Source organism: Cynara cardunculus (assembly GCF_001531365.2).
Source record: "Cynara cardunculus var. scolymus isolate 2C chromosome LG 16, CcrdV1, whole genome shotgun sequence".
Lineage (NCBI taxonomy): Eukaryota > Viridiplantae > Streptophyta > Magnoliopsida > Asterales > Asteraceae > Cynara > Cynara cardunculus.
Window position 1 is genome coordinate 2,270,145 of NC_037543.1, and position 12,513 is coordinate 2,282,657.

The 12,513-nt window shown below is 33.9% G+C and overlaps 1 protein-coding gene across 1 annotated transcript; it reads left to right on the forward strand.

Moving 5' to 3' along the window:
- Nucleotides 1-7,339: 7,339 nt before the first annotated feature.
- On the forward strand, nucleotides 7,340-12,235 carry LOC112528955 (ubiquitin-conjugating enzyme E2 10). Its single transcript, XM_025140015.1, has 5 exons — nucleotides 7,340-7,430; nucleotides 7,560-7,651; nucleotides 9,921-10,048; nucleotides 10,836-10,940; nucleotides 11,875-12,235. The coding sequence occupies exons 2-5, from the start codon at nucleotides 7,582-7,584 to the stop codon at nucleotides 12,016-12,018; spliced, it is 447 nt and encodes a 148-aa protein (XP_024995783.1). The 5' UTR covers nucleotides 7,340-7,430; nucleotides 7,560-7,581; the 3' UTR covers nucleotides 12,019-12,235.
- Nucleotides 12,236-12,513: the final 278 nt, after the last annotated feature.

Here is a 12,513-nt window from a genome sequence, read left to right on the forward strand (position 1 = left end):
AAATATGTAAAGTCACATCATCTATTTATTGGAGAGATAGAATGGAAAATTATTTTATTTTATATTAAATACAATAATGACATATTTTTAAATAATTAATGGGACAAAAATGAGAAAGAGATAAGTAGATTTTTATGCTATCAAAATGACGTTAAATTTGGGTATGTTCTATTCCACGTGGTCTTGTGGAAGATATTTGTCCGATTTACGTGTACGACGGTCGATCTAAAGGATTATAGATATTTTTTGTTTAAAATAAGTGTTCATATAGAAACTAGATTTGGGATCATGTGAGGCTAACATGTTTTCATGAGACTGCGACTATTTTTTTGCACTTGAAACTTTGCAGTAAAACATTGTGAAGATAATCTTTACAGTGTTTTTGTTATAAATTTTCGGATTTTTTTACTTTCACAATTTTTTGCTGTAAAGTTTTAAGTGTAAAAATGTAGTCTTACAGGTCTCACGAAAACATGTTGGTCTTACTTGAACCCAACACATGGAAATCAAATAGCAGTTAGTCATTGATTAACGTGCCTATCTTATCAACTCTTATGCTTTGTTCTCGAAACTATTTTTACGATGGAAAGGAAAGAGGAGAGAAGGAAAGTAAAAAAAAAAACTCGGGTTTTCGAAACTTTTTTAGAAGAAAAAGGAATGAAAACGAAAGGAAAATAATTATAAGTTTACTCTCAAAACCTTTTTCTTCCACATGTGAAAGAAAATAAACTGAAATTATTTAAAATGATTATTAAGATTACAAAACTATCCAATGAGTTGAGTTCATATGAGACCAAAAGTTTTTCGTGAGACCGTAAGACTATTTTATATTCATTAACCAACTTTATAAGCTAATGATCTGCTGGTCTAAAGTTGTACGGTGACAATTTTGTGATTATTGAGAAGTCTCGTGACAATTTTGTAATTATGAATGTTCAAATTGTAGATCTAATCTAATAGTTAAGAATTGTTCTTATGGGTCTCACGAAAATTTTTTGGTCTCACGTGATCTCAATCATTCATTATAATTTGGTCTCACGTGATCTCAATCATTCATTATAAATGACATAATTTTAAAGGGTATTTGTGTAAAAAGGATATCTTTCTTTTTCTTTTCACTTATTTAAGAACATTATTTAAGAACATGAAAAAATCTTTTCATACCTTTTTTTTTCTTCCTTTTCCTTCCGTTTCGAAAAAAATAATATTTTCTAATAATTTATTATTTTTATATTTTTTAAAGGGAATTTGGAAATTTAATAATTTATTTTTTAAAGTAGATATTTAATTTGAAATAAACTTAAATAAAATTGTAGACGATTATTTTTTAGACGGATGAAATATTTCAAAATTTTATATTTTAGTTTACAAGTGTATGATAAAATAATGTATCATTTATTGAAGACTAGAAGAATACTCGTGTAATGCATCGAGATAATGTTTCGTTTTAGATTTTGTTTCTATTGTTATAATACGATTTGATGTGATTTTGAGAAAGCGTTAATGTTTATATTCATAAAAAATTAATAAAAATACATCGATATTAATATCAAATTAACGATTTAAAAATTCTCGTTCTTTATGTAATTTCTTTAATTCAAATTTTTTATTATTAATTTAATTTAGGTTTATTAACGAATAAATTTATTTTGGTTTGATAATATGATTTTTATAAGAATAATAATTAAGTATTATGTTATAAGTATAACTCAATGATTATTCTAATTATATTTTAGTTTTTTTATATTTAAAATGAGATGTTTATTTATAGTTAGTTACATGAATTCAAACGTGTAGCTTTGATAAGTTGTATTATTGCATAATTTATACGAATTCAAAAATCTAGCTTTGATAAGTTGTATTACACACAATTTACTTGTAACATCGAATTTTAAGTAATATGCATTAATAAACAATACTTCATGCATAAAAATGTTTTTAAAAATATTTGTTAAATGCTTTATAATATAGTATAGATATTATATTTTGATAATTTACAGAGACTTATTATTAAATAGTTTTTTTCCCAATTTATTTTTTAATAAAAAATTTAGATCTTTGATTATTAATAAAGTCTATAATTAAATTGTTTTTATAAAAAAAATGTATCGTTTATTGAAGACATTAGATATTTAACAAAGACTTTTATTACATATATTTTTTTTTAATTTGTCATTTAATGAGATATATTTGATTATTAATCAAAAACTATTATTAAATTTGCCGGTCGCAAATTTTAATTTTTTGTCGAAAGTGTACATCTTTAAGATGGATTGAAGGGTTTATAAGGTTACGGTTTAATTATGTGGAAAGTCAATTTTCATGGGAGAAAAGATACATGTGTCGATTTGGGAATATATATATATATATATATATATATATATATATATAGGGTATATTTCTTTTACAACCTTGTGTATTTGTACAACCCGTGCAATCCATGTATATATATATATATATATACATACATATATAGAAGAAGTTTACTTTGCAAACCACGTTATTTGTACAAACCATACAAACCTCATTCAACCAATCATAATTTTTCATTTTGTTCATTTTTTGTAATGATGAGATGTTGATTAATTATTTTTATTGTGGAGTGTGTTAATCATGGATATTATCATCTTCATTATTTTAAATTTAGAAAAAAATACATGAAACAGTTTCATTAAAATTTCATTAAGTATTATATGAAACAATTTCATAACCATATATGAAACAACTTCATCAAAAAAGTATTATATGAAACAATTTCATGAAAAAATTTCATAAGATAAAACAATGAAATCGACGGATGAAAGTGGTTTGCACGGTTTGTACAAATTGAGTGGTTTACATTTGATCGCTCCTCTACACACACACATATAATCTTTTCCAAATGAATTGATGTTTTGAGCAAGATGCAATACTATGTTTGGCATAAGCTAATGTGTTTTCAGTCGAATTCCACTTTTTTGAAAGGTTTTTTTTTTAGTTCATTTCGTGGGAATTTTTCACTTTTTTTTTGCTAATTTCAAGAGATTCTGAAATATCCTGAAGCACCTTAGAATTTAGTTTGTGCACCTTTCATACCCTTCAAAGAACTTCCCTTGCAAAAGTCGAACGTACCTCAACACCCTTCTCAGACCCTCATAGGTTTGCCCCTGAATTGTGTACCAAGTCAAATGTGTTTTCATCGTGGAATGGTTGATTAGCAACGGTAGATGACAAGAGGACCTGTAATTGTTGTCTGCGTACATCTTATCATTCAGATCTTACTTTTGAATGAAATATACTGAGTTTATTTGGTTTGGTTTTACTGTGAAATGATAACTTAACATTTAAAAATAAAAATGAGTAAAGTTATACAGAAATAACAATGTACTTTAAACAAGAAGATATTTATCAACTGTGTACTTGTATTTTCAATCATTACGGAGAATTCAATCAATCAATTTAGAACATGTCACGACAGATGTTTCAGTAAGGTTATGATGAAAAGTTAATGAGAGGAAGGCCTACACACTGATATGAGTTTCATCTGATATTTTTGATTTTCAGGATACATATAACCAGATGTTTTATTTGTGAAATGACAAAATCAATGCGGGTTCGAATCATGTCATCTACATATACGTTTATGGCCACTGAGAGATTTACCTCAGGGTTATGGGTAAACCCTACAGCTATAATTTGTTATGGGATTAGTCTGGACAAAGTTTAGAATCACGCATTTAAAAAAAACATGATGTACATTTGAATATGCATATACATGATTGTATTGCATTTTGTGTTATATGTGGTATATGTTGACTCTAAGGATGGTGATTTGCCCCGATCCGGTGGAGAATCCGACTCAGCCGACCCGAACGGGGATGGGGATTCCCAGCTAAAACGGGTCCCGAGGCCGAGGATCCCCAGTAGACTCAAACTAACGGATATTCTTTATGGACTTTGACCAGGAATAAGATGTTAATCCTCGTACCCGCAAGGGAACCGAGTCTGGGGCCGAGGGCTGTTACTAAAAAGCGGGGCGGAGATTACAAAAACCGCCCCATCCCTACCCCATTGCCATGCCTAGTTGACTCGTATAATGGGAATGGGATCATAGGACTGTGCTTGACATTGTTCTAAGAGAAGACAAGTGGGTTGTCAGGCTTATACAGTAAAAGCATGCAAGTGAATTAGCTGGATTTGAATTAAAAACTATAAGAGTAAAGAAGTAGGTCAGTCAGGGTTCGAATTAAATAACAGTAAGAGCACGCAATTTGCTGGAGCAGAGTTTGTGAACTTACACCACCACCATATATAGTTTTTTTTAAATGAAAAAAAAAATACATACAGTGGCGGTCTTAAGTTCACAAACCATCATATGTAGTTTACATAATGTAATACAGTTTGTGAAATTATGCCTGCTGTTTGTGAACGATATTTGTACATGAATTCAATATATTTTTGAAATTTTTTGATGTCAACGTGTCACGAAAACAATAATTCTGACTACGCCTTGGGCTTAACCGAAACTCTAAAAAAATTGCAACTCGTGCCGATATTTGACTAGAAAGAGAAGATATGAGGATTGACAATGAAGAAGATGCAGTGCAAATCAAGGCACTGACGCATAGGCTAATGTCTTAATTATCGACATTTGATTTTTTATATTGCTATCTATTTGATGATATTTATGTTATATATATATGAGCCTATTCAAGGGAGAACTGAGTTGTTTGTGGTAACTGTGAGAACCAATATTAACCACAAATCAATAGATAAATTAGGAAATTTATAAATTTGGTAATTTTAAATTAAAATCTTAATGCAAGAATATTTTTGGTATTTTAAAACTCTCCTCTCTCCTCTCTCCGGCCACCGTCCTCCGGTGATACCACTATGATACCACTGTGATACCTAAAAATATTGACTATGTTAAACAAAAGATACATTGTGATACCTAATCATATATAAGATGCATAGTGATACCACTGTGTTACATCTTCGATCGACCACACAAACGACATCAATGTGATACCCAAACACATATATGATGCATTGTGATATCATTGTAGTATCACCGGAGGACGGTGGTCGGAGAGAGAAGAGAGAAGAGAGGAAAGTTTTAAAATACCAAAAATATGTTTACATTAATATTTTAATTCAAATTTGCCAAAATTATAAATTTCCTAATTTATCTATTGATTTGTGGTTAATATTGGTTCTCACAGTTACCACAAACTAATTAGTTCTCATTTGATTAGGCCCCTATATATATATATATATATATCAAAAATCCGATCTTCATATATTGGCATTAGCCGTTAGGTTTAACTTGAATTCTCTTATCCATAAAACGTTTATCAAACAAGTACTCAACTGATCACGACAAGGTTCAGTAGTCCCCAGTAAATCTCATTTATTGACCTAGGTTATGTGGTCAACCAAGCACCGGTCTTATCATAGAAGGTTAATTATTCATACCACTATTAGTAATTTGATTAAAAATAAATTAAATAATATGATTATAAAAGAAGGTAACCACATCAAAATGTAACAAACTTTGTATCAGAGTCGTTTACCAAACGTTTACCAGGTAAATGTTTTTTTTATCTTACCGGATGGACATGACAAAAACCAAGAATCTTACCCGATAAGTGGTATCTTTTGCCGGTAAGCATTTGCTTGGTAATCTTTTGGTTAATACCCTTACTTTCTATTTATGGTTGTTTACCAAGTGCTTACTGGTAAAAGTCACGTATCTTACTTATCTTACCAGGTAAGATTTTCAACCATTAAAATGTTCTATCAAAATCAACGGTACTACGTAAGCTAAAAACATTGTTATCATGATAGGAATAAAAAGAATTAAACGTTCACTATATTTAGAGGCAGACCTAGATTTTTTTTTCAAACAGTGGCACCGTTTGACTATAAGAAACAAATATACGGATTTTTTTCTTCTTCAAATGGTGACACCATTTGACTAAGAAAATGACGCTAACATCATTCGAACTTGGGCCTGGGGTGGAATAAAAGTCTTGCAAACCAACTCTACCAAATAAAACTTGTTCTCATTGTAGTTTCAAATACATACGGTAGCACACAACAGATTAATATGATTGCACTTTTCACGAACCTAAATTTTTTTACCCATCGACGGAGGAATAATACAGTGGCACGTGCCACTGTATGCCCAACTATAGGTCCGTCCCTGACCGTATCTAGAGGTATTAAACGATTGAAGTGTATGAATTTAGGTGGATCCAATCATCCATTGGATGTTAGGATTTGTCATCTGATCAAATCCAATTAACATTGGACATCCAATCCAATCAAATCCAATGAATAATTGGATCAGATCGGTTCCATCCATTTGATATTATTATTGGTTAATAACTGGATCAGATTGGTTCAATCTATTTTGATCCAATTAATCCACCATTTCAATCAATTATTCATATATTTTCTTAATTTATTAAAAAAATTACATATAAATATCAATTGAAAAACCATATCGTAAGATGTTAATAATCATGTATATTTATTAAGACGAAAGATCCTACTGGAATAAGAGTTAAGCTGAGAAGTATAAGAACAAATTTGGACCATTGATCATTTTTAATCACAAAACAACCCATGAATTATGCATTAGAAAAGAATTGATCCAATGCTTCTCATCAGTGTTGATCTAGTGGAACTTTTCAATTATGATTTATCTAATGACGAAAATCCCTTCTTACCCTTCTTACCAGAACTCAACCTAATTATTAATTGAATGATAGTTGGATAATAACTGAATTGGATCGGACGGGTTCAGTTTTATTGGATTCTGAACTGCCATTTAAGAATTGGCCGATCCAATTTAGATGTTGAAATTTTAGATCCGATCTGATCCAATTAAAACTGAATATCCGATTGTGCCTGTATCTAATGAACTAAGGGGCCGTTTACCAATGCTTATCGGCAAAATTCAAAACTATCAATTACCGGTAAGATATTAGTCCATCAAAACGGTATCATATGCAACAATTAACCCGGTAAGTGCTAACCGTGGTAAGAGTCGTCGCTGTCACTTACCGGACAAGACTCTCGGTCTTTGCCTTAGCTCTCACCGGATAAGATTTTTGGTCCTTGCAATATTGATTCGGTAAGGTAATGTGACTAGGTAAACGCTTACCCAGATAAACGTTTTATAAACGGCCCCTGAGTCCGCCCCTGCTACATTAATCGATTAAATAATTAATTATTACAATAAATAAAAGTTTTCATAAATTTCGTTTTTTTTTTTCTACAACATGAATATTGCCACAAGAATAGAAGGGGCCAAGTCCTGAATGAAGAGAGCTTGCTGACTGAAATAGAGTATATATATATAAAGCTCTTTTCTACGAACACCATCATTTTTCCTCCGGTTATTCACAAAATCCTAATAACCAGAGGTCAGGATCTTCCAGGTGATTGATTGCCTCCTTTTCTTTTCGATCATCGCTTCTAATTTCCTCTTTTTTGCCTTCAATTTATGTAATACGTAGCTGTTATGCGGTTTAATTTGAGTTAGGGTTTGTGTTTTGCTGAAAATCCAGGATTTCCTTGTGGTGTTGAGTCATGGCTTCGAAGCGGATCTTGAAAGAGCTCAAGGATCTTCAGAAAGATCCTCCTACTTCTTGTAGCGCAGGTACTTTATGGATGTCGATCTGTTTAGATCGTGTTTTCGATGTTTTTTTTTTGTGAACTTTTGATTTTGATCTCTTATGTTCTATGTTGCGTGCTGAATTGTGTTTGTTTGGAAGGAATTTGGCTTTGATTTGGTGTTTGATTTGGGGAAAAGCGGAATTGCAAGTTTTTTTTGTGTGATTCTGTTGGAATTTTGAGAAAGATGGTTTGATCTTTCGAGGAAAGTTGTTTTTTATGGGTGTGGGTGAAGGAATTCGTTTATAGGTTTTTTTTTATAGATATGTGTTGTGGATCATGACGCTTTTGTGCGTTATCAGGGTTTTGAACCGTGACTGCCCAACAGAATGGACTATAATTTTTGTATACCTAGTCTTTTTGTCTTTAGATCCTATCATACACAACCTTGTAATTTACCATCGTGATTGAGTGGTTGTAGCTGTAGAATAAATACTGCTATTCGAATCGAAATTGTATATACACAAACATAATGACATATTCTGTCAAAGCCCCAGACTTCCCTATGATTGGGTGTATTCAGTTTCATGTTCTACTATTTCACTCCCTTATTACCTAAGGTTGCCACTTGGAATTAGGAGTTGCACCTCCTTCAGTTTCGGATGTCCCAAAGTGATTGTTGGATTTCTGAAACATTCAGTATAGAGTTTTTTGGCATCCAATTCTTTCCACCTTTCCTCATTATAGGCTCTCATGACTCTTAAAAAGAGCAAGTTGAAAATGAAAAGACCATGGTGTTTTAGCTTTATGTAATAAGCATGCCACATACTTCTCAGATCAAGTAACATGTAGCTTATTTCAAAGCCATTGGTTTTACCCTTTTAAGCAAAGAGCTGTTAAACCACTTTGAAGCTGCAAAAGACACGCATGCTATAAGCAGCAAACCGGATATTTTATAAATATGTTCAAAGCACAATTTCTAGATCACAAGAGTAGTAGCATGTTAAAACAACATAACCAGACTCCACAATTGTTAAAAAAGATCCAGTTAAACTGGATGTGCCTATTTGCTGTTGCGGGCTTAGAATTTTTTTCTAATGAGCACCGTTGGACTGTAAGAGTTAAATCTATAGAAAAATTTCAGAAAATCATAATATATTGGTTGGTTGGTTTCTTGCATTTGCAAGGGAAGTGGTTCGATCTCTACCATGTTGCTTTCCTTAAATTTTTTCACAAAATCTACATAAACCAAAATTAAAAGAAAATTTGCAAAGAGCACGAGTTGAACCCCAAGATTCATTAATATGGCGACTTAGACCAGCTCATCTATCACAAACTTCTGTCCTAAGTTCAGTTTTTAGAAATATCGAAGCACACAACGAAACATTACGGTAGCACCCTTCAGAAGCATAATTTTTTTCTCTATGTAGGTTCAACCATGCCTATTTGCTCGTTGTGCCAATAGGCATTTTCTTTTTGAAATTTATGGTTCGACACCTTCGGTCTTCTTAATCCTCGGGGTTTATGCAAAGCCCTCCCACCACATGAACCGGGCAAACTTCCCCCCTTCCGACAGGCAGGTGTAGTTCATTCACTGGGGGTGCTTGTCTCTGAAATTGAACATGGGTGTCCCTACTGTTAGGTAAATTTCGAGCTTGGCCCTCAGGAGGGTTGTTCGAAGATACTTGGTGTATGCATAATTCAAAGTATGACTTTAGGTTAGATCGCTACTATTGGGCATTGGGCCTGTTGCATTCAACCACCGATTCCCTATTTGTAATTGGAGTAAATTTATCTTTACTTTCAGAGCCTTCTTGTTTCATCAGAGATTTGGAGATAGGTAATTGTACCAAGTATGGGGGGAAGTAATCGACGTTGTTTAATACAATCAGCAACCTTATATGTGTCTGATGATATAAGTGATATATATTCTAAAATTCCATGTGACTTCTTGAGATGGGATGGAGGCATGGTGTAGAAATCAACTAACATTTTCCATTACCAATCTTTGTGATGCAGTGGAACACCTCCATGCATTTGCATATTAACTTGGCTGAATTTACCTCATAGCTTGTCCCACATGGTGCTTTCTTGAGATAGATATACTCCAAGATTATTATTATTTATCAGCCAACTTCTTGTAAACAGCTAAGCATACATGATACCTATATCAACTAAATGTCAGACACCATGGATCTAACGGGATGGTTTCATGCAAGCATGCATATGTACTTATGTGGACGTTCATCGTATACTAATGTGAAAATCATCAATTTCTCATTTCATTTACTTAAGTTTTGCATCTTTGATTTCAGGCCCAGTGGCAGAAGACATGTTTCACTGGCAAGCAACAATTATGGGTCCTCCTGACAGCCCTTATGCTGGTGGAGTCTTTCTAGTTACTATCCATTTCCCTCCAGATTATCCTTTTAAGCCACCTAAGGTAACCATCGGCTGCAACTTTAAATACAGTTAGCTTTTTTGTGCATACTCATCATTTTGAAAGTTCAATATCTAACTTCTCACTTCATGTCGTTTTCTCTCTCAGAAAGTATACATGTTAATCAATGGTGAATATTGCTCTACCTGCAAAGATATATTCAAAGAGTTTCTATATTAGCTATTAAGCACAGCACACATACCTATAGGAATACTGTACTGAGTAATTTGAAGCCTTGAGGGTGCGTTTGGCATGTGTGTGGGGTGGGACAGAACAGGACAAAAAACTTGTCCCATGTTTAGTGCAACTATTAGACTTGGACCGGACAGGATTGAGTGGGACAAAAATGCATTTTTTTCCTATCCCTCACCAAAGTAGGTGGAACAAATATAAGGGTGATATGACAACCTTGGTAAATTACTAAAGTACCCATGTCAAATTAAAACCCTAAAAGCTTCCAAAATTCTTTCACCTGCCTACCTCACTCTTGCTTGTTCATTCCCGACCGGTCCTGTCTGCGTACCAAACGCACCCTGACTGAACAATAGAAGATTTCTAAAATGATATTTATTTATTATTTTGACTGGTTACATTTGTCTTATTTTTTTTGTGCATTTGCGTGATTGAACGGTAATTTCAACGCATAAAAGTAGACTAGAATTGTTAATAACTATTTAAATTTCACCTCTATGTTCCAAGTAAGCTGTACATTATATTGTGCTTTATGCAGCTATAGCTCATGTTAATTCTTTTCCGCTGCTTAACGTGCATTTGTACTCTACTTATGTAGGTAGCTTTCAGGACGAAGGTTTTCCACCCGAACATCAATAGCAACGGCAGCATTTGTCTTGATATTTTGAAGGAACAGTGGAGCCCAGCTCTTACAATCTCCAAAGTTAGTTTCTCGATACTTAATTTATAAGCAACCTAATTAATACCCGAAGATATAGTTGATGGGTCCATTTATACATGCACAAACGAAAATAGCACCCTGGAAACTTAGTGCCCACATGTCGCCAAGGTGTAGCACGGTTCCAGGGTGGTATATTTGCACAAATAAGCGAGGGTTCAAGCCTGGCAGCCATAGTGCTGGAGTTACAATTCCTTTGGGAATTGGGTGTTGCCACTTAGCTCTTAAGCTAGCCACCTAGCAGGTTGTTATGTACCTGATTTGTCTCTTAGATGATGCTCTTGTGCTGGGGTACTGTTGGCTGGCTTTGGGGGTTGCCGTTACAAACCCTTTTTGCACAAACTTAGTGGCCACATCCTCCAGGGTGTAGCACAGTTAGGGCCTGTTTGTTAGCAGCTTAATGAGCTTAATGGGACTCACGGCTTATTCAGACAGCTATATGGACTGTTTGGTAGTGGCTTATTAATATAGAAAGTGGCTTGTTCAATAGGCTTCTAGGGGGGAGCTTTATGCAGAAAGCCAAGATTTATTCAAACCTGCCCCTCTCAATCAAAAAACACGCTCCTTCCTTCTACAGGAAAACCCTCCAAACCAAAACCTTCCCGATCTATACAGATTAATCCGCACAGACAATTTTCTTCCTACAGGACTTGATAGAAAACCAACCAAACAGCCCCTTAGTTCCAAAGTGCCAGACAGCCGCAGTGTGGGAGTTGCAAATTCCTTCGAGCACTGGGCTCCTTGTGGGCACTAAGCTCTTAAGTCAGCCACCTAATGGGTCATTTTATACCCGATTTGACTCACATTATGCCCTCAGGCAGGAAAAGGGTTGCCGGTTACAAACCCTTTTTGTACAAATTTAGTTGCCAATTTTCATTTCATGACTAGTGATGATTTGCTTCTGGGACACGATTATTAGGTTCTGCTGTCGATATGTTCTCTGTTGACGGACCCGAACCCGGATGACCCTCTGGTGCCAGAGATTGCTCACATGTACAAAACCGACAGGAACAAGTACGAAACGACTGCACGAAGCTGGACCCAGAAATATGCCATGGGATAACTCCATAATTGTGCTGCATTCAAAGGTATGAGATGAACAAAGGGCTCCTTTTCCTTTTCTGCTTCTTTTTCCCCTAAAAATGTGTGAATCGAACGAATGCAAACTGTGATTATGTGTCGAATTGTAAGATAGACTTTAAAAAAAAAGGAAACATGCCCTTCTTAAAATCACTCTTGTGCTTTGCTTTTCTTATTGGAAGATTTGCCTTCAAAAACTATGATTTCGTGTTCGTTTCCTTTTTTATGCATTTCTTTTTGTAAAACCCGCATACGATTAGTACGAAGATGAATCGTATGGTTTAATGATGGTCATTTATGGTTTGCATTTTGCTTTGAAAATGTTCGCTTGAGGGGTATTTTCGTCCTTTTACCCATTTTTTTGTCCGTTAAAGAGAAAAGAACAAAAATACAAGAAGTATGCAAGTAAGCTACAAAATTGGTTCTTGGTTTTTTATATGGGTAAAAGGACGAAAATGCCCCTCCACTTAACGGAGAA